The following is a 22,607-nucleotide window of genomic DNA, read 5'->3' as shown; positions in this document are numbered from 1 at the left end:
TAGAAGTGATTGACCTCTGGAATTTAAACACAGAGAAATAAATTTACCTGTCTGGCTCTATTCTTTTCACTGTCTTTGAATGCATCTGCTTGTGGTCTCAGGTGTTTAACCATGCTAGACCACAAATGAGAAATCTGCTCTGAGGTTCAGGTTTTAAGAACTGTGAGTATCCTAGAATAGATCTATTTACCTTTTTCCCAACCAAAACTGCAAAGTTTTTTGGATCTGGAGTTGTGCTATGGTCCTTGGAGAGCTGTGAATGTACACAGGCTTTCCACCAGTTAGTGCAAACATCATTGCCAGGGAAGGAGAATGAGTGTTGGTAGTCCAGCCCCACTCTTATCTGCCAGGGTTTTACTATCAGGATTTCTCAGCTCAGGTCTCTTCCTTTCTGCCCACACTAGCTGACACAGATATTCAGGACTTTGTATGATTCTTACTAATAACTCTTTTTCTCCACTCATAGGATGAATGTCAAATGGTTCATGATTTTACAGCAAGTTTCGTCACCTTTTAAGGATACTTGTTAATAGCTCAGAAGAAGCTCTGCAAGATACATTTGCATTGTAAGGAATATAGCAACTCCTGCAAATCTATTTCTGTCTGCTAGGTCTGGGTTCAAAATATTCTATTACTATCTCCTCAGTTTGAAAGGAGATGTTTTCCTCCAGTCTTAAAGGAAAATTAATAACAGTATTGGTTCTCTGCCTATGAGTGCATGAACTATTAGTATTTTTAACCCTGTAATTCTAATTTAAACACTCCACAGTTCCACATTTTCATAAAAAACAGCAACTGATGCTGGTTACTCTGCAGTGGTAAATACACAACTTTATTCTTACTAGAATTTCAGGTTAATGTGTATGAATGCCAGCGTCGATGCATTTCAAACTGATAGTTGCTTTGGGGTCCTGTGTATTCTGATGGGGATATATCCCTCAACTGGTGAGGCATCAAGAAGCAGAGGTGCAGATTACCATAAAAGTCTGAAGAGTTTTGTTCCCTTGAAACAAAGATTTTTATCTTCAGGTGTCCGATCCTGCTTGTATTCAGTGTACCTTTGTGCATCTTGAGTTCATATCAGAGCTATGGAGCACTTGTCTGACTCTTCTGTGCTAGCTGGTAAATGCTTTTGCATTTCCATTTCCTCTCAGCAGCTCAGCTTGAGGAGCAGCAGTTGTTCTGGCTGTGCTTTACCCAGACTTCACCTTTCAGCTCTAGTCTGTTAGTTTTTTTCTTTGTACTTTGTTTTTCCTTTTTGTCCTTTAAACCTTTTCTTTGTCTGTTGCAAGTATTTTAATTAAATTGTCTGTGATGTTGGTAGGGACTCAATGGACCTCCAGGCTGAACTATATATTTTTATTCTGCCTTTTTTTTTTTTTTTAATGAGTGTTTGTCAGGAATCCACAACTGTTCTCCACAATTCCACATACACTTTGATGCTTTAAGTTACTTGCAATTTCAAGGCTGTCTGCAGATCTTAAGGGTACAGTTAGTAGGGTTCAGTGCCCCCACCCACCTCCTTCTGCCACAGAAAGACAGACAAAGGCTTAAGAATTTAAGAAATGCCCCATTAGGGCTGATGGTCCAGCTAGCCAAGAATTCACAGGACTTTAGGAGATGCTGCTTAGAGAGAGAGCATGCAAGTCTGGCCATGGTTGTGTTTCTGTTGTGCTTGCTCAGTATCCTTAGTTGCCCTACATCCCAAGGAACATCAGAGATGATCCTTTTTTAGTAGCCCATTATGGACTTGTCCATTAAGTTGTCTAATCACATTTTGAAGCCTCCTGTACTGCCTGCCTCTGTGGATTGGCATTTTATGGTTTTGTTAACTGGTTATAAGCAAATTATTTTGATAGAAATATTAGCAATCCTGTTACAGGGTTTTTTAATATAGCACTGTGAACTTGTGGTGGTTGTAAGGTAAAAGCAGATAGATTATGACTCCTCGCAATGGCTTTAATATCCACTCAAATTTAGATGCCTCCACCCAAAGTTAAATCATTTCACTAAGGAATTTTGTAGACATATTTGTCTGAAAAGCGTTATGGCAAAAAAACAGAATTGCCTGGGGGCTTAAGTTTGGAAAGAATTGAATCTCGAAAGACTTACAATTGTATGGAGTTTGTGTAAAGTGCTAACGTGGAATTGCTTCTACAGATCTTCAAATCAAAAGAACTTAGAGTGAACCCAAAATTAGATTGTGGCTGAACTGTTTTATGATATTTTTTATGATTTTAGTGATTTAGTCTCTAGTTAAAAGGTAAAACAAGTCATTATTTTATACTCTTTACTAGAAGTTGCTTGCAAATTCAGTTGTTTCTTAAAGACGAATTTTGGACTCTGGAAACAACTGAATGCAAGCCCCACACCAAGAGTTTTTACCACTCAGCTGAAAGGTCTGAATCCCCATGCAATAGTATAATTCATTGTAATAATGACTGCTAAACAAGGTAAAGAAAACAATATTAAACTATAAACAATGATATCTAAGTATTAACTTGATTTTTCTCTGCAGTTAAACTTCTGGCTCGAGCATTCAGACTTTGTCTTATAATTACAAATGTTAAATTAGAGAGGATCTGTTGGGTACCTTAATACCTGCAGGGGCTGTTCTCACTCAGAAAGTCTTTTCAGTCTAATATCTTCAGATAAATCTCCTCCTTAATGAAAATACATTTTGGAAACAATTTGTTCATTACGCTAGAGATATACTGAAGTGCTTGGGATACGTCATTCTGCTTTGCTTACATTGGGGAAAAACATCCCTGTAGCACATTATGGTTTTACTTCTTTGAAAAGGGGGATAGAGATCGCTCTACTTGTTAAACTTCTTGAAAATAAAATCAGAACGATGATATGGTTACAACTAAATCATTAGATGAGGTGGAGGTGACTTTAAGGAAACAATTATTAGCAGAATTTTTTATTTTTTACCGTGTTGTTCTTATAGAGTGGTCTATAATATGGATTTGATGTGGAAAGAGAGAAGATCATTATCTCAAGCAAACCAACTATTGAAGTTGCAGTTAATGGAAAATATTTTTCTTCTAGATGCAGTCGTTTCCGGGCAAATTAATAATCTTTTGACTGGAATTGTAATTACTTTTCTTGCTAGATCCTTAATGCTAGGCTGTAGTTTATTGAGGCAGCCTTCCCACCCTGGTTTCTTGAAGATGAGTCTTAGAGGATGGTTTTGGAGAGGCTGTGAAGTGCTGACACCCTAACGTGCTGTTAGATATAGTGAGCTGGTATGAAGCAGAGATGAGCTCTGTGCCTTTCTGTGGTCCCCATGTTACCCAAAGCAGCACTCCAGTTGTTTTTAAATGAGCCTTTAGAAGAATTCTTCAGCGTACGTTGCAATGGTACGCATTGCTACGAATTGATAAGTATCTCTTTAGGATGCTCCCAATCAAACCATCATATTCATGTATTAATAGGCTTTTTTTTTTGCAGTGCTTGTCATTGCATGGTCTTGCAAATGTCAATGAGGTTTTGGACACGGTGGGTTGATCTCCGCTGGCAGCTGAGCCGCCACCCAGTCACTCACCTGCTCCCTCCTGCTGCTGCTACAGGATGGGGGAGAGAATTGCAGGGGCAAACCAGGAAACTCATGGCTTGGGATGTTGTTTAATTAGAGAAGGAAAGAGGAGGGAAAAACAGGTGATGCAAAGGCACTCTCAACCTGCAACTGTGTTATTGTACCGTTCCAGTATTTAGTAACCTTTCCTGTCATTCTTAAAAAAAAAAAAATAAATAAAAAAAATTCCCTACACAAACTTCATAGAGTAGCATGCATTGCTTTTGCTGAAGACACTTAAAAGTCCATGACTTTATTTTTTGGCATACCGTGGAGCTTGAAATAGCACAACTTTACTCACCCCTCTTTCCGAAGTGGACTTGACTTCTGCTCTTCTTTCTTTCAAAATGGATCTTTGGATATTACTGGAGCACTAAGGAGGCTGCAGAACTGGTTAATGGACCTCAATCTACTGATAAGCAATAAATAATATATTTTTTCCTCATATTATCCCTTCTGGCACTTCAGGCCTAGGACAGAGGAGCTAATAATGACATATGTCGTATCTCATGTAGGTCATTGGTAAATCATTTCTCAGATACATATGTTTTAAGGCAGGCTGTTCCTGCCTGGCAGCATCCTTAAGGTTTAGGTCTTGTGTACTTTATGTTTTTCAGTTTTGAGAAAGGACTTTGTTTTATAAATAACTGAAAGCCAGTGATCTTCCTAGTCTTCTCTATTGCTTGTTAAGTAATTGTATAATGATGTCACGGGTTCTTCAGAATGGTAACTGGTTTATTTTGGTGCAATATTTTGATGTGTTCTTGAGTATTCAAATTGTATATTTAATACTGCCTATTGTGCAATCTATATATTTTTTCTTGTTAGTGTTCTTCACCTAAGTTTTTATTTTCAGCTCTGTGATCTAAATGTTTTCAGGCCAGTCTCAGTAATCTCTCTGATGTCTTTCTAGTGTTATATTCACTTTTGATGCCTTAATTCTAAATATTTCAGAATTTAAACAGAAGATGGCAAATCAGTTAATACTCTGTACAACAGTTATAAAATAAAACGTTCTTAGTACAGTGGTTATGCTAATGAAATATTGGCTTTTTTTTAATACAGAGAAGCTGTATGGTGACTTCTTGAGTTGGAAGCTAGAAGATACTCTCTCCCAGTTTCCTCTAAAACCTGGGAAGATTGCAACTTTTACTGTAAACATCAAAGTGAAGCTGGACTTTTCATGCCAAGAAAACCTTCTGCAAGATCTCAATGACGGTGAGTTCTTAATTTCTTCTTGCTTAAAAGGATTCTGTGAACTTCTGAGAAGCACTTATCCAGTTGTTGTGCTGTTCTTTTTAAAATACTGTATGTGATGAGGCTACATGTTTTCATATTTGTGTCTTGTAATGCAAAGGCAACTCTTTAGTGAGGTGTATGGATTCAAGACTGAATTTTTGCGGCAATCAGTGACATGATAGTTTGACCAAACTTTTCTCATCGTGAGATATTATCTTGCTATCTTTTTAAATCTTTCTTGACGGGGATTGTTCTTGATGTCTCTTTGTATCCTGACCTTAAGAAAATAAAGAAAAATGGAGTTCGGAAACATCAGGCTTAGAGAGAAATGATCATCAAGTTGATTATTTCGTTATCTGAGCTTATAGAATTGTTTATAATGGCTGACTGCAGCTTTGCCAGAAGTGACGTACTATAATGTAGGGCATAATCCCTCTAATATTTATATTTTAGAGAAAGTGTGCTTAAACTCATAGCTTCTTTTGAATCAAAAAAAAAAAACCACACCACAAAACAATGTTTGCTTGTATTAGAATTATCCACAATTACAAGTACCAGATACTTGTAATAAGGATTTCCTCTTTATGATGAACACAAAGTCTTACTGGAGTAATTGCTATTCTCTGTATTTTTTCAATTGCCTGATATATTTACACTAATTGAATTAACTTGCCAACACAAGATATTCCTGTATTTTAAAGAAAACCATATCATAATTATTATTTGGACTCTTTCCCGGGATTCACTTGCAGGTGTGCATTATTGGTGTAATTAAAATACAAATATTTTCAAAATAGAAAAAAAAGAACAAGAAGGTATGTATAGCTTACTCAAGGCTGAAGCGAGGTGGGGGTTGGTCTATTCTCCCACGTGCCTGGTGACAGGACGAGGGGGAATGGGCTAAAGTTGCGCCAGGGGAGGTTTAGGTTGGATATTAGGAAGAACTTCTTTACTGAAAGGGTTGTTAGGCACTGGAATGGGCTGCCCAGGGAAGTGGTTCAGTCACCATCCCTGGAGGTCTTTAAGAGATGTTTAGATGTAGAGCTTAGCGATATGGTTTAGTGGAGGACTTGTTAGTGTTAGGACAGAGGTTGAACTCTGTGATCTTGGAGGTCTTTTCCAACCTAGATGATTCCGTGATTCTGTGAAGGCAAAAGGGACTGAATTCTGAGTTACCTTGCAGATGCATTTAGACAGACATTTTATTGTGTTAATAAAGTTTAAAAGACTTCTTTGCTTTTAAACTTCCCTGGTGTAAAATGCATAAGTTAAAAAACAAAAAAACGCACACAAAAAATTAGGACTTATCAACACTATGGGTTTTGTGCAGTAACAATAAGATTTACTTTGTAGGACTCCGTTTTTTAATTATTTTTATGCTAAGGCTTTTGAAATGGTAAAGAAAATGGTATAGGCCAGTTGATTCAAAATTTTAACTGAACTTCAGAAACTTCAGTTTTATTTGTATTTGTCCTTCTAGCTGACATTAATAGGAAAGAAATCTGAGTCATGGAGATGAGAAGGAACTTGATCAATGTAATCAATATAATTAGAAAAATAATTATGAAAGTCAGTATCTTAAAAGGTAGACGTTATGCTCTTTAGTGCCAGTTCTGTTATTTCTCTTTAGTTTTGTAACTCTCAGAAAAAGAAAACAAAATCTGCCATTGACCCGATCTCCAAAATCTTTAAAGGCGTTGCAAAGCTACATGTTCCCAGCAGTTTTTTAGGTGAAATAATGTACAAATGAAATAAACTGTAGAAGGAGAGGGTAACATGCTTTCTTCTTGTTACTGACATCAAACAGTTGTGGAACAGTGGATTTGGGCATCTTTTTTTTTAGGAAAAAAAAAAGTATCTAACTTTTATGTGGCCAGCTATGAAAAAAATCTTGGAACAACATTATTACGTTGTTATTTCTGTCTACAGCTTCTTCACCTGGAAGAAATTCACCTGGAAGGAATTCAATGTTTTCTCATTCAGCAATGATAAAGGAGCAAGATCCATTGGTATTCGTTTAGGGCTCTGGTATCTTTGGGGGATGTGTACTGTGTGTCCATTAAAAGTATTATTAGAAATGCTAAGTACATTGACATTTTAACTTGCTACTGTATTTTTTCTGCATTTCTTGAACGAATATACATATATATTCATATTCTGAACGAATACTGTAATTTTTAAAGAAGCAGGTAGCATCCTGATATGAAGAACAATCGAGAGCTAAGAAAGTCAATGGCAACTCTGACATGGCTTTTAATCATAGGGTAGCTATGGTACCTTTTTCTTTTGAGGACCAGATTTACAATGATGATCAAAATACTTCTGTCTTTTAAAAGTAATGTCCTTAGCAGGGCATCTGTTACTTTGATCTGTTTTCATTTGCTGCTGAAATTGTTTCCTTTTGTTTGTAATCTGAACATAGGACAGAAAGGATAAATTGCAGATGTTTGCGATGATACACTTATCCAATTGGAAAGTAAACTAAGTTATCAATCAGAATTGCTGATCTAATTCTTGTGTGTTGATGGTATACTGTCTGGTAAAGAAAAATGTTAGATGTTCTTCTAGATTAAAGGAAGCAAAAACACATGAGATGCTGTACAGGATCAGATCAATGACCGTCTAGTCCAATATCCTGTCTGTGATAGTGGCTAAGAGCAGATGCCTGTAGGAGAATATAGGGAAAGTTTTGAACATACATGCTCCTTTCCTTTAGGTGTTTGGTGCTGACTTGTTAGCTCTGGAACTTCCAGAGTCTGGCAACAGTTTCTCTGTTTTTAGGCACTGTTACTCAGTCTCAGTGGGTTTCTTTGTCATAAAATTCCTTGCACTCTCTGCCAGGCTGGTACAACATGCTGTGCCAAGAAGATTCACAGTTAAATTACTTTTATCAGCTTTCAACCTACTGGTATCCTTCTGATATTACCTAGTGTCTGTATTGCAAGAAACAGCTAACAATCCATCTTCTAAACATCGTACCGACACTCGTAATGTTACACATTCTCCCAGTGTTATTTTCACAGTGGTCTCTTTCACAGTCTGAAGATTTCTATCTGGCTTAGCTGTCCTTGTCGTGGAAAGAGTGCCGTCTGTTTCTCAGTCTTGTCCCTTTTGAACACTGTCAGCTCTATATCCTTGAGGTAGTCTCTGTACACTATTTGAAAGGTGATCTCCGCACTTCTGTACTGACCTAATGATGCTCCTTACTTTGTTTTCTATTACTTGCCTTATAATAATGCAGTAATGCACGACTTATTTTTTTTTAAATTTTGCTCAATGGTGAATTGGTGGGTTCATGAATCTGTGAATCAGCTCGACGATCTTGCTTCTGTAAAATAATATTCACACTCAAGGTTAGGATTGCTTTTTTGTTTTTGTTTTCCATATATTTATACTGAATTTGATTTGACATTCATTGGCCAGTCACCAAGTTTTATAAGATCCTAGCTGTTACGTCAGGAACATGCCATTCTCTTTGTGTTGCATAGGCTTCCACTCTGAAAGTTGGGTTTGTGCAAATGCAGCCTAATAACACACAAGATTATAATGCAGAAGAATGTGCATCCCATTAAAACATGACATTTACGGTTCTTGTCACAATCTGGATTGTCTTGGCTTACTACCTTTGGAAATAATTACTTTGCAAACACTTTGAACAGCTGGGCAGATGTTCTAGAGACACTTGGGTTTGTTAATGAAGATTAAGAAGTCCAGGCTTATGTCTCGAAGGTACTTGCCCAAGATTTAAGGGTTCTCTGTAAGAATCCTGTTTGCTGCAAATACTAATGAAGTTTTGTCCCTGAGCTGGGTGTTTCAAGGTTCCTTCTATGTACATTCTTGGTTCTCTGGTCAAGAAATCTAGCATATGTATTTAATTTGATTCTAAGGTTGTTAGAATCGTAGAGTAAGACAGGAGGAAGCACAGCATTGCTTGGTACAGCCTGGCCTAAGGAGCTTCAGCAGTAAGGCCTCTCCCTGCTGTTAAATGAGAGAGGTCAACAGGATGTTCACATCATGAGGATAATTAATTCTTCCAAGTCATTATAGCGTAATTTCTGAAATCCATTTTTTTCCCTGATGCTAAACAGGAAAAGAACAATAGCTGCTCTTTTTTGATTGTTTTATAATTGGTAACTTGTTAGTGGGAAAGAGGCTTTAAAAAAAGCTTCTATCAAATGGGGATACTGTTTTGCAAGGTAAATTAATTAAACTGCAATGAGTGCTTCATTATGTAGAAATGTTAGCGTTCATTCGTTCTGTTTATAGGGAGCCTAAAGACAGATGCGAGAATATTTAAATTCATAAACTCATCAAAGGAACTAAGTAACTAGATGCTAAGAGAAGCAAAGCTATGCCTTAAGTCTCTCCTTCCCTTCTCTGGGGGAGGAAGAATTGCAGACAAATAATAGCTTATTTCTAACGGCAGGGATCTTGAATGGTTTTAATATTGGTAGACAAGACCATTGTAAGTCTATTTCATAATTACTTTGTTGGTTTTCTGCTTAAATAAAATACTACAATTTCAAAGCTAGGTTTTATTCATTTAACATTCCTATGCTTATAGAGCTTATAGACAACATATTTCTTTGTTAGAACGATACCTGGTTATGAGTTTAAGTGGATTCTTGACAAGTCTGCAAACAACATAGCCTAGAGAATTCTATTAGGGTGATATTTCTGATGATGATGGAAGTCCTCAGATATTTCAGTAGGATCCTTTGTGTTAGTACCTTTGGTTGCCTTTATTGCTTTATATCATTCAGAATATTTTCTCATTTATTTCATTTCTAACTTTTTTGTCTTTACAGTTTGAAGATATCAGTTTTCATTTTAGTTGCACTGAGCTTTTTTTCTTTACCTACAAACTCTTCCGTCCTCCATAAATTAATCACCATGTTACTTTAAAAAAAGTTCTTAATTTTTTTTAGAATTTTTCTTACAGATTTCTTTTTGAATTCCAACTTCAGTGCTTACAGAAGGTGACTTTTTCTCTTCCAAATGTCTTTTAACCTGTCTTGTGTGATAATTTGACTGATAAGGATTTATTTTTTAAAATTATTTTTAACAATATATAAGCGCCATAGGACTTTAGCCTGGATCAGTTGTACCGGCTTCTACAGGAACATGTAGGAAGAAGTATTTTAGGCCTCAAATCTTTACAAAGTAAGTAGTAAGACAGACATGAGGCAAACAGTAATAGATTTATTATTGGGACTTACAGGCTATTTAACCCATCATCCTATTAAGTTTCCTGTTGTGCTGTTTCCTCGCTGAGGCTCTTTAATTTGGCATCTAATGTAGTGTGCATAAATAATCTCTAGTCTTTGACTACTTTTTTTTTTTTTTTTTTTACACTTCACTTGCTTCCTTTGTCTGAGTTTAACTTTTTAGTACTAGTTCATCAACCTCAGGAATGTATCCTTACTTATACTACATTTTCTATTGTCAATTATTAGTAATAAACTCTTCAAATGCAGAGCTCACTCTGCTACGTGTCATCTCTGCTCTGGCCCTGGGAGCCAGAGAGGTGATGCATTCCTAGTAGCATCACCTGGCGCACTGCTGTTGGCTCCTGTGCTTAGTTTTAAGCATATTTTTGAGAGAGGGAAGGAATAAGTACTCTTGTCTGCTCTTGAGTTATTGCCCTATTTGTTGTGGTTTAACCTCCATAGACAACCAATTGCCCCTCCGCCCCACCGAGTTGTTATTGTTGAGCACGATGCCGTATGGTATGAAATATCCCTTCGGTCATTTGGGGTTGCCTGTCATGGTTGTGTCCTCTTGTGCACCCCCAGCCTCCTTGCTGGCAGGGCGAAAAACAGAAAACACCTCGTGTGCATAAGCACTGCTCAGGAACAACTAAACCATCCATGTGTTGTCAACACTGTTTTCATCACAAATCCAAAACATAGCACCACAGGAGCTACTCTGAAGAGAATTAACTCTATTCTAGCCAAAAGCAGGACATTGTTGCAGTCGCCGGAGACAGCAAGGTCCTAGAGTTCTGCAGAATTTTCAATTCCAGCAGAATACAAGATCATTCGTTCTTTTTTTTTTTCTAAGAAAAAAATGCACATTCGTGTTTGGCAAGCATTCTTTCTCTACCCTGTCATGAACTACTTCAGTCTTTTTTCTTTGTGCTGAAAGTACTCTGTAACTGTTACAGTATTTTTAGGAGAGGCTTTTCGTACTGAAATTTCTATCAGACAATTGATAGACAAAATAAATACCTGGGTTCAGAGGACATTTAATTTTCATGTCTTATGTTTCAAGTTCAATACTTTTCAAGAATTCTGACAGATCCTCTTGGGTTATAATTTCATACTGCCAAAGCACACGTTAGAAAGTTGTTACTCTGTGTTTTTATAGTTTTTAATCTCTGGTGGGTTAACTTTGGCTAAGGGCCAAATATCCACCCAACTACTTGTTTGCTGTTTTCCCTCAGCAGGATGGGGGACAAAAATAGGATGAAAAAGCTTCTGGGTTGTGATAAAGATTGGGAGATAACTTACTAATTACCAAAACGGGGAAAACAGACTTGACCTCAGGAAAATTAATTTAACTTATTGTCAATTCAAATAGATTTGGTCGGTGAGAACAAAAAATGAAAACGCCACCTTCTACCCCTTTCCCAGGCTGCAGCCCTTCAGGAACACCCTGCTCCCGCGGGGGCTCCCCACGGCCGCAGCTCCCTCAGGAAATGTCCCCCTGCTGCGGCGTGGGCCCTCCCCGGGCTGCAGGGTGGAGATCTGCTCCAGCGGGGGCTCTGCAGGGCTGCCGGGGAATCCCTGCTGCCTGTGGGCCTGGAGCCCCTCCTGCCCTCCTCCTCCTGGGGCCTGGGCCCTCTGCTGCTTCTCCCTCGCCCTGGGCCTCCTCCTCGGCCTGTGCCCCCTCTGCCCTTTCGGAAATCTGTTTTCCTCGAGGTGCTGCCAGCCTGGGGCTGGGCTCAGCTGGGCCCTGCCCACAGAGGCCTTGCAGCCCTGCCAACACCTGCATACAGACACCCCATATGTTATTAAGTACCTTTCATGTATATTTAGAAAACAGCAGAAAGTGGGTTTGCGCTGCTATTGGGTTCCAAGTATTTCTTCTGCAGAGGAGAAGCGCTTTAACCAAAAATCTTGCTCTGGCTCATGTATCACGTCAGATTGTATTAGCAGTTACCTATAGACAGCCTTGGAATACCAACAGTAGTGTCCTGGCTTCAGTGGTAAGCCTATTTAAGAGTTTCCTTGCAACAGAGTTTGCAGCTCCCATGGTTGTGATGTACCTGTTTAAAAGTCTTTGTATTTTTGTCACCTGGATCAGGCCAGTGATCACACAGTACATTGCTGCATTGCCATGGGGCTGTGGATTTGAACAGGAGGGAAACTGCCCTGCCGCAGCTCGTTCTCTGGGTGCTTCAGTCACTGCCTTGTAAATCGAGAAGTTTAACCACCTTAGTAAACTTTCCCTCATTCAATTATAAGATTGTGTGGGATTTGTCTGCTCAGCGTACTGCGAAAGTGGCTAATGAAGTTAAATTGACAATTTACTTAACATTTGAGAGGAGAGAGGAAATGCTGGTAAGAGATTTTGCTCTGTTATGACAGAAACGACTGCGATGTTGGAAAAGCAAGCTGCTTTTTTGCAGTTACCATGGAAAAAGTGTTGGTCATGTGCTGTTACCATGGAAATGTTCAATGTGAATTCCAGAAATTAGAAAGATTTCTGGACCGAGTAGCAAGACAATTGTTCTTTTTATAGTGAAAGGCTGCTCAAGCTGCTTGACATTATGAATGTGGAGGATGTAGCATCTTTAAATCTCTAAACTTCATGAGAGAAAATAAAATGTATTTCCACTATGAAAACTCATAAAATATAAATATGAAGTAATTTAAAACTTCTGGTGAATTGCTTTAAAATTTTCAGTTTCCTTTTTTTCGTCTGTAATCACCAAGTTCAGCAACCTACCAGTACTTCTGACACAATTTCCCCATTCTGTGATGAGTGTTGAATGCATTGCAAAGGAGCACTTTGTGAAATAAGTAGCCAACTTTGCTGCCTGGTCAGACACCTGAAAAAGCTAAATAATCTAAAACAACTGGCTAGCAGCAGAACGTTAATTATTTTTTGTCTTCTGGCAGAGAAGTATCCTTGTATAGTCAAACTTGTGGAGGGGTGAGGCATTTAAAGTACAGTGCAGTGCCTTGTGCCGGACCCTGTTATACGCAATGCCACAGTGCCACGAACTAGAAACAAAAGTTTGAACACAGTGGTGATTACCTTAGACTTTCCTTTTAGCCTGAAGCAGAATCAATGTTCTCTTTGATGTCTTACCTCCTTTTGCCCTGAGGTGCAATTTAGAGATAAAAAAAAAATCCACTTTCCCCTAGAAATGGTTTAAACTAACTTTTGTCATGACATTTTTCAAAGAAAATGAAAATAAAATTGTCTTTAGGAGACAAAATAGCTTAAAAAAGGCATTAGTTGCATGTCTATTGCACGTTTTAGGTATTATCTAGTCTTTTAACAAAGAAAGGAAACCTTGGGTCTTATATAAAAATGGAAGTTAAGACGAGTGCTATGAGATATTTCATGTTTGGTTGTTTTCATGGTTTTGTGTGCAAATGTGTGCACCAGTCACCTTCACCTTTTGTTCTAAATATGTAACTGATGAAATTAATTCATCAGTTTGAAAAGAGTATTTTTCTTCAGGTAAAATTTCTTACTGCCATTGAAAAGAGTGGATTTCAAAGCTATGAAGTGTATTTATCATAAATGTTGCTGGAAAACTTAGAGTCATAGAATCATAGAATGGCTTGGGCTGGAAGGGACCTAAAAGATATCTACTTCCAACCCTTCTGCCAACTGACTTGAATGTTCTAGTGTATTATTGTCCCAAATCTTAGTCTAATAAGTAAATTTGCTTTGATATCACCTGGCTTTAAAGAGATGTTAAGAGCTGGTTTAGGATTGTTTTGTATCTTATTATTTCTTATACAAGTTAGAAATAAAAAACCTGTTAGCACATGCAAAATTCTTTCTTGTTTTCTTGACCCTTCTTTTTCTCTGGTGTTCATGGGTTAGACTACTGCATGATGTAATGTAGCAATGTTATTAGAGGAAAGGATTTCTTTTGCTGTTGTTGAATATATATATATATATATTTATATATATATATATATATATATTTAAATACCGTTTAACTGATTCTGTTTTCAGTTTTCCAGGATCGTCATATAACAGCCCGTATGATTCTCTTCTCCATTTGTAGCTGTGCTAATCTGACTCACCCCTTCTGTTTTTTCATCAGCTAGATGCTGCTGATTGATTTTCTGGAGTGGACCCATGTGGAACAAATATGTCTTTTAATTTGAGCATTTATAGAGATTAACAGAAGAATTCTAACAGTGAGGAAAACCAGGCTTATGGCGCATAAATTTCAAAGTAGTACAATGTGTTTTCCTTGCACTCTTGTTGCTTTGCCCACATGAAGAACGTCACTGCATGTGACATTTTTTTTCCTTTTGAGTATTTTCTCTCCCTTTAATAAAGCAGACATAGATTTATTGGAATAAAATATAATATTTAAAGAGAAAATAATTTATTTTATTGTTTTTCTAGATGGAATCAGTGTCAGCGGACTTCCACTTTCCAGTCCTTTTCGGCAGGTTGTCAAACCAAGAGTAGAGGCTAAACCTGTTAATCCACAAGAAAGCAGCAAAGCTGGTGACTTCAGTCATGTGAAGGTAAGTAAGTGACATAAAAGTAAGTGAAAAATTTAGTTTTCATTATGCTACGTTACGGTTTGTTCTGTGGTTAAAAAGTAAAGGGTCAAAGGATCGAAGTATTACCTTAACACTTCCAGTACTTTGCCTTTTAGAGGTGCTCATATAAGTAACAGAATAACTGAGAGAGCCAAATGAAAAATAAATAAATGTAGCAGGATGAAAGAACAACTGTGTGGGTAGGAGCTGCACTGTGCTTACTGTGAGTCTTACCTGGAGTAAGCTACTGTTTGTTTTTCTTTTGAAAACAGAACAAAAGGTTCATACCTGTTCAAAATACAAACTTCTTGTTTTGAGCAGGGAAATAAGAACAGTTGCAGTTTACTGGCCTGGTTTGCAGGAGATATAATTTAAGACTAAGATAGCAAGGATTATAAAAAATGTAGCCTAGGACTTCATTGGTTTATTCCATAGTTTTGGTGCATGTTTTACATGCCATGTAGTATTTGATATGTTTCCTACATGGAACTGTGTTTTGCATTAGTTCATTCCCTCCGAATTTACCTCCAGTATTGTACACAGCAATTTTGGCTTGGCAAGTCTTTGACTGAGAAGCAAACCTGTTTTGCTTTTTTTCAATAATGCACTTTGCATCTGAATTTTACTTTTTTTTCCCAGTGAGGTTATTTACAGTTCTATTTGATGAATAAACAGGGGACACTATTAATTTATAAATATGTTTCTTTTGAACCATTAGTATACTAATTCGCTCTCATTTGGTTCTGCAGTACAAAAAGGATGATGACAGCATATGATTAAAAAAGCACACTAGTAAAGGCTTTCTTTGTATTTTTTTGACATAGTGAGGTACTTCCCAGTTGCTCATGAAGATAAATCACCATGATTGAGAAAACAGTTTGAAGCTAGTAAAATGTTCACCATTAATTTTCAAGCGTAGAAGTTTGTGTAAGAATTTATGTTCTGCAGAATACTTATGACTTATGCAAGCAAGGAGAATATTATTTTGAAATGGGAATAAAAGTCCAGAAATGCAGAATTTCCATGTACCAAATACATGGAAGAATCCCTTTGGTGCACTATCTGGTTGTCAGCCAGTTGTCCTGGCAACTGAGAAGTTGCAGGTTCACAGTGACCTTTGCGATGGTTTTGTAAGGACATTGGAGACCTGTAAAGCAAGAATGTGTTCTTTCAACAGTCTGGTGGGAATGCACAAATTTGATTCTATTGGTGAGCTTGTTGAATGCAGTTTGAATTTATTAATTGGTATTTTGTATGGAAGGACCTTGCAGGTAGCCAAAACTATGTTGAAAAGAGAACACAAATTCTGATAACATTACAGGGTTCCTTGCTTATTAAAGTTATCTGTGCATTGAGCCTGGTTTTTATATGACTGTAGTACAGCTCCCATAGCATGCTTCAAATTAACAATTTACTGTGTTAACATCTCTTCTAGAACTCTTTTAATGAGTGCATTTTTATGAAGTAAGTTTGGAAGAGATGATTTATGGAGAATCAACAGGAAAAACAGAAAATCAGGTGTTAAAGTAGCCAACAGAATAAAATTCTGGAGGAAGTACAAAATTATGTCTAATTACCTAAATTATACCATTCTGATCATGTAATTGCAGGGGACATAAATGGGAGGAAAGATGTGATTTATATTTTTCCAAAATTTTTAAGAATGACATATTGTGGTTGAGGAGAGAGAAAACCACAGTAGGGTAACACCATCCATGGAGTGTATACTGACTGTCATGGCTAGTTCCATTTTAACTGATCACCATTTCTGTAACTTTCATTTGTATTTACCATGTTTTTATAAATAATGATAATATTATCTCAGCTTGTCCCTGTTAAGCCACTATAAATTAACCACTTGATCTACCTGGATTAAAAACGTCTATGTAGTTCAGAAGTATTTAGAAGATCTCAGTAATATTTTTAGATTTGCCAGACTATCCACGAAATTAAGTCTCCGTGCATATGGACATACACAGGTACTGGCCAGACAACCAGGAGAAATTATCTGTCACAACTGAATAGATTTGTGTCCCTCTGGATAGTTATGTTACATTTGTCTACTAGTCATTCTGTGATAAGGTGTTATATCAAGCTTTTTTCCAGCTGCCTACTACTTTTGTACGTTAGTGTTTACTTCTCTTTGCAGCAGCTCTCTACTTTCACAGAGTTCTTCAGCTGAAAAAAAAATTAATATCCACCCGTGGAAAATTCCAAATTAAAATATCAGGCAGTTGTTTTTATTAATTGAGTCAATTAACTATTTTTATTTAAAAACATAATCAGAATGTATCTTGGCTGGGTTCTGAGGAATTTGCTGTATTTTTGTTTTTGACTTACTTGATTACAGACAAGATATCTTTCAGAATACACAAATATAAGTTCATTGTCAAATGTAAAGGCTTTTCCTCGCTAGGAACATTGTTGTATACACTAGCAAGCTGGGATATATAAAAGAGAGACGGTCCAAGATTCCCTTTGAACCTGAATCTTAAAATATTTCATATTTCTGAATCTCTCTGAATGTCCTAGAACCTCCTTAGAAGGTACTTCAGGTTCTCTCAGTTGCTGCACAACAGTTCAGTGCATGTGGGCTATGGCCACGTCCTGCACAGTGCCTTTCAGGACAATTGCTTGATTATGTTTTAAGGTTAATCTTGTAATAGTCTAGGCAATTAAAATGGTTTGACAAGGACTCTGGTAAGAAGCAAGTGGGAGCTTTTAAGTTAAGAAATAAGATAGATCTTTAAGAATTTGGATATGCTGTGGACATACTCTGCTAGCATTTATTCATGATTTAGCAATAGGTGTCTGTTGTGAATATGCAGTAGCAGTAGTGATTTTTCAATCCTCTATGGCGTGCATTAACCAATCTTCATAAGACAGGTGAATTTTTGCAAATGAAAATTAATAGAAATCAATGCTTCTCCTGATGCTGTTTCTGAAATGTCATTGTTGGTATATTTAGAAGTCTTGATACTTAAATCTTCCCTTCGTATTTGACTTCCTTCCTTTTTTTTTTTTTCTTCTGCTTCAATATTGGATATTGCCAGTATTGTGTTTGAACTTCTTTGCAATCTTCGTTTTCAATTTTGCTACAGGCTGTCTTCTAATAAACCAGTCACTGGCTTCTGGAAATGACTGTTATAATGATCTCATAAATTTCATACAAAAATTGCTTTATGATCTCATCATAAAGCTTGCTTACACCCTCAAGCTGAAAAGAGTATCACAGTATAATATTATGTCCAGATGTACACTTTCCTACTGTTCACCACTGAGTAATTTGGTAAGCATTGTCTTAAAATCCTTGGTCATTCTAGGGTGCATCTCTGCTGCAGAGTGAGTTAGCCCATGCTTAGCTCTGCATTGCTGTGGTTATGCTGGTAGGTGAAATGGTCTGTTTTGTGGCTGGATCTGGTACTTTTTTGAATAACACTGCGGTTTGTTTAGATACTCAGCTGCTGAGTATCTAAACTGCAATTTAAAAATTAAAAGAAATATTGTCATCTCTCAGTAGAAAATGTGTTATTTTTAAACCAAGGAATTCTGTACTGGTTTTCTTGCTTGGAAGCTGAGATTATTTGGCCTAGACTGGTTCAGCTCAGTGATGGAAGAAGCACCCTCTTACTCAGTGCCACGTATTAGTGACCTGAGCTGTATACAGCAATCTGATCTGTGGAAATTTGGTCCTTAAAGTCACAGTGATTACCATCAGGTAAAGATAATCCACTGGTAGTTCGTTTTTGTCACAAGGAGAAAATGAGAATTATCCATCAGGACATAGTAGTTCAACAGTGTCCCTGGTTTCTTTGGAAGAAATCTGGGATTAAGAAAGGCTACATGACCCTACTATTACAAAGGACTGAAACAGGAGTTGAAATGAAGTCTTAGTTGGGCAAAAGAAGACTTTGAATGCATTTTGTGGATTTTTTTTTTCTTTAAAATCTTGATTTAAGCTGTTAATCGTATACATCGATTAATGGTCAGTTGTATGGCAATCTGAGGACCACCTTATAATTTATAGAGCATTAGCTCACAGTTACTTATCTGTTTTGAAACTTGTATGTTCAGGAGGATTTGCTTCTGCAAACTGAACCTGAGCTGTAATTCTAGAGATTCAACTGCTGAGGTTTAAGTAATCTAGATGTGTAATCTACTTAGTTCTTCCTGTACTGTCAGTAAATGGCACAAAGTGTTAAAATACGATATGTAGAGCTAATCTAATTTCATACACCATTTGTGGTGTCTCTTTTCTGATTTAGTCAGCGTGTATTAAAATAAGATACTGGACTAATTTTTCATGCCTTTCTCAGGCTATGTTCTTCGTTTTTAATGAAAGTATGCTGTTAATTGATATAAGGTTTATATTGTTAGTGCTTTAAGCTCAAAATCATTTTATGTATATACCTTGAAGCTATTCTAAGTTTAACCCTGTAAATAAAACTTTTGATTTTTCTCAGAATTTTTGAATAGTTCTAGACCCTGCTGAAATTAGTGGAGACGCTGAATCTGCAGAGCACTCTTAGTATTTAGATTACTTCTTTCTATTTGCGTAAAAGTGTATTTAGCAGTGTGATTTTAGGCGCAAATGTATAACACAACTTAGATGTTCTACTTTAACATTGTCCTACATTGGAATTCAGTACTGTGCTTGTAAATTGTGTGCCTGTGAGTTCTCCTTTGGTATTACACACATCAGATCATACGAAGAAAAAAGAATGAAGGCACAAGTCTCTCTGTTTATTTGTCTAATAACTTTCAAGCCTGGTCAAAGCTCTTTCACTTCCCAAGTTAATTTGTATTAAAAAAAAATATTTTTTGATTGGTTAATAGAAATTTGTGAGTTAAATACCAGAAAACAAGTCACATTTCCTGAAGTCTGCCCAGCAAGTAGCCATGGGCCAAATCAATGTTCCGCAGGTCAGCAGCATATTTTTTGTTTGCTTTCTGGCCAACGATTGCCATTTCCCCTGAGATAAAGAGAATAATGACAGTAGATTTTTTCTGCAAAAATGAGTGAAATCTGAATTCTTGGTCATTGGTACATGGCTGACAAAAATCTAATTATGATCTAGGTTTGGATGAAAGCCTGCAGTTTTTGAGTAGTCTGGGTCTCATCACACTTAACTTTCCTTCCCTGCCCAGTTTGGCAATATTCCTTTGAGTGCTTTTCGTTTTATTAATAGTTGAATATTCAACACTATTTCTGCTCGCCAACTGTATTCTGTGAATAGTAACATCAAAAGATGAACACTGTTGGGCTCTAGAGAGGTTTGTACTTCAGAACACGAAGAAAGCATTTTACTAACGCTATTCTCTAGAGCCATGGGAGGAAAAAAAAAAAGCTACTCCCCCCCAGATTTGGATAAATTCAGTTCATTCATCTCATCTGGTGTTTTACATTCAGTATTGTCAGAGTAGTAGCTGCAACTTCAATTCAGAATGTTTTACAACTTTGTAAATGACTTCTGAATGTCTTATCTGAGAACATGGAAGAGTCTTCCATTCTCGTCTAATTGGAGATGTTTTCAAGTATCTGATACCTAGATTTCAATTATAAAAAAACTTTTTAATAATTTCTTTAATTCTGAATATTATAGTAACTTTATGGCCAAATGTATTTCCACACCTTATCCTCACAAAAAATTATGCAGTATTTTCATGCATTAATTTATGGTTATTGATAAACATTTTGCTGTGATCATTTTCACTAGACTTGTCATTACAATTTCTAGCATTTTAGCTTAGCCAGAAGTGTGGAATTGGCTGGGAGGAAGGCAGCTGCTCTGGTGGGAAAATGTGGTGGCAGAAGCTAAAATGCACAAAAGAGTAGATTGGGAGAGACCAAGAAAGAGGACAGCTCTGATCTGCTAAAACTGTGAAGGTTCTCCAGTACCTAAATATACTTACCTAATATCCAGTGAAATTATTGTCATGGTTTTTTTAATCAAGATTTTAATTCAACCTATGTGAGCTTGAAATTAAATGTAGTGTGTTTCAAAATCCTATTGCTACTTAGTATGACACAAAATTGTCTCGTGTATGTGTTCTGTTTAGTAGCTTTCTATTTGTCAGTTGTTCTCTGTAATTTCACTTAAAATTCATGGCAGCTTTTTCATTTTCAGCTAGTTATTCAAATCTTAATCCGTTTAAGTGTGCTGTAATACAATCAGTATTCTAAGATCTTACTTGAACAATTTTTGTTTTACCATAATTGAACTTCTGCAGTTCCAGAGGTGCTTTTACAACGCTAAGGGCCTTCTGTCTGCAGTTCTCTAGCTTGCCTTTCACCTACAGTTTAATTCATCTTTTTCTTCCTCCATTTCCTCTCTTATTACGTTGTAGCTTTTAGTTTATAACTCTGTAGTCAGATCTCTTCACCCTTGTCCTCATAGCTGTTAGTTTATAACTTCAGAGCCTGGTAAATAACATACTAGGCACATCACTTACATACCAAATAAATACTACCTATATCTTATTTACTTCTTTCTATCTCTCTTCTTGTTTTGTCCTTAAAGTGAGGCAGACTTCTTTGTTACAAATCTGAAAAGCTCATACCTAGAGGAAATAATTTTTCTGACTTCCGAATAATTTAGTCAAAAAGGTAAGTTTACATGCAGCATCATGAACATGTTGTATTACCTATGACTTGGATACTAATAATGATGTTCTATTACTGCTATAAATCTTCCCTTAGAACAGTTACAAACAGCCTACCTCAAAAAATCATTTTGATGTGTTAGGTGTAACCAAATGAGCTTGTTAAACAATTGTTGAGGGTAAAAATGATGTGTTGTAATGATGAGTAGTTTTTGTAGAGCATGTCTTCTCTCTCACGTTACAACTGGAACAATTACTCCGTAAATGTAATGCATTCAACACGGCTAAGTGCTGGGTCCTGCACTTGGGTCATAACCACCTGATGCTGTGGTATAGGCTTGGGGAAGGCTTGTGAAAGAGTGGCTGGAAAGTTGCCCAGCAGAAAAGGACCTGGAATCACAGAATAGGATCAAAGAAGATCCTGAGTTGGAAGGGACCCAACAAGGACCATTGAGTCCAATCCCTGGCTCCACACAGGACCACCCAAAAATCAGACCCTATGTTTGAGAGCGTTGTCCAAACGCTTCTTGAACTCCAGCAGGCCAGGTGCCATGACCACTGCCCTGGGGAGCCTGTCCCAGTGCCCGACCACCTCTGGGTGCAGAACCTTTCCCTAACACCCAGCCTGACCCTCCCCTGTCCCAGCTCCATGCCGTGCCCTCGGGTCCTGTCGCTGTCCCCAGAGAGCAGAGCTCAGCGCCTGCCCCTCCGCTCCCCTTGTGAGGGAGCTGCAGGCCGCCATGAGGCCTCCCCTCGGCCTGCTCTGCTCTGGGCTGAACAAATCAAGGGACCTCAGCTGCTCTTCATGCGTCTTCCCCTCTAGACCCTTCACCATCTTTGTTAACCTCCTTTGGACAGTCTCTAGCAGTTTTATGTCCTCCTAATACTGTGGCGCCCCTAACTGTACACAGTTCTCAAGGTGAGGCCGCACCAGTGCCAAGTGGAGCGGGACAATCCTTTCCCTCAACCAGCTAGCTGCATGACCACAGTGCTGGTTCACATCCAACTGAACATGAACCAGCAGTGTGCCCAGGTGGCCAAGAAGGCCAATGGCATCATGGCCACCATCAGCATAGTGTGGCAGCAGGACTGGGGAAGGGATTGTCCCCTTGTACCCTGATGGGATCCCAGCTGTAATACTATGTTCAGTTTTGGGTGCCTCACTAGAAGGATCTTGAGTTGCTTGAACGTGTGCAGAGAAGAGCAGCGATGCTGGTGAAGGGACTAGAAAACAAGACTTACGAGGAGTGACTGGGGGAACTGGGGTTGTTTAGTCTGGAGAAAAGGAGGCTGAGGGGAGACCTCATCGCTCTCTGCAACTACTTAAATGGAGGTTGCAGTGAGAAGGGTGTCGGTCTCTTTTCTCAGGTGACAAGAGACAAGTCATGAGGAAACTGTCTAGAGGAGGCTTAGATTGGATATCGGGCAGAATTTCT

The 22,607-nt window shown here is 37.7% G+C and overlaps 1 protein-coding gene across 6 annotated transcripts in view; it reads left to right on the top strand.

Annotated features, from left to right (window-relative positions):
• TRAPPC9 (trafficking protein particle complex subunit 9) overlaps positions 1-22,607 on the top strand; it is a 466,059-nt gene that overhangs the window by 71,261 nt on the left and 372,191 nt on the right. For all 6 annotated transcript variants that reach the window (XM_035561675.2, XM_035561676.2, XM_050708965.1 and 3 more), the window contains 2 exons: positions 4,646-4,798; positions 14,426-14,550. In XM_035561675.2, the coding sequence (XP_035417568.1) occupies positions 4,646-4,798; positions 14,426-14,550 (278 nt within the window). The remainder of the gene's footprint in view (positions 1-4,645; positions 4,799-14,425; positions 14,551-22,607) is intronic.

This window comes from Cygnus atratus, chromosome 2 (assembly GCF_013377495.2).
Source record: "Cygnus atratus isolate AKBS03 ecotype Queensland, Australia chromosome 2, CAtr_DNAZoo_HiC_assembly, whole genome shotgun sequence".
In the NCBI taxonomy this organism is placed as follows: Eukaryota; Metazoa; Chordata; class Aves; order Anseriformes; family Anatidae; genus Cygnus; species Cygnus atratus.
Note: the sequence above shows the minus strand (reverse complement) of the source record. Positions and strands in the feature narration are given on the sequence as shown.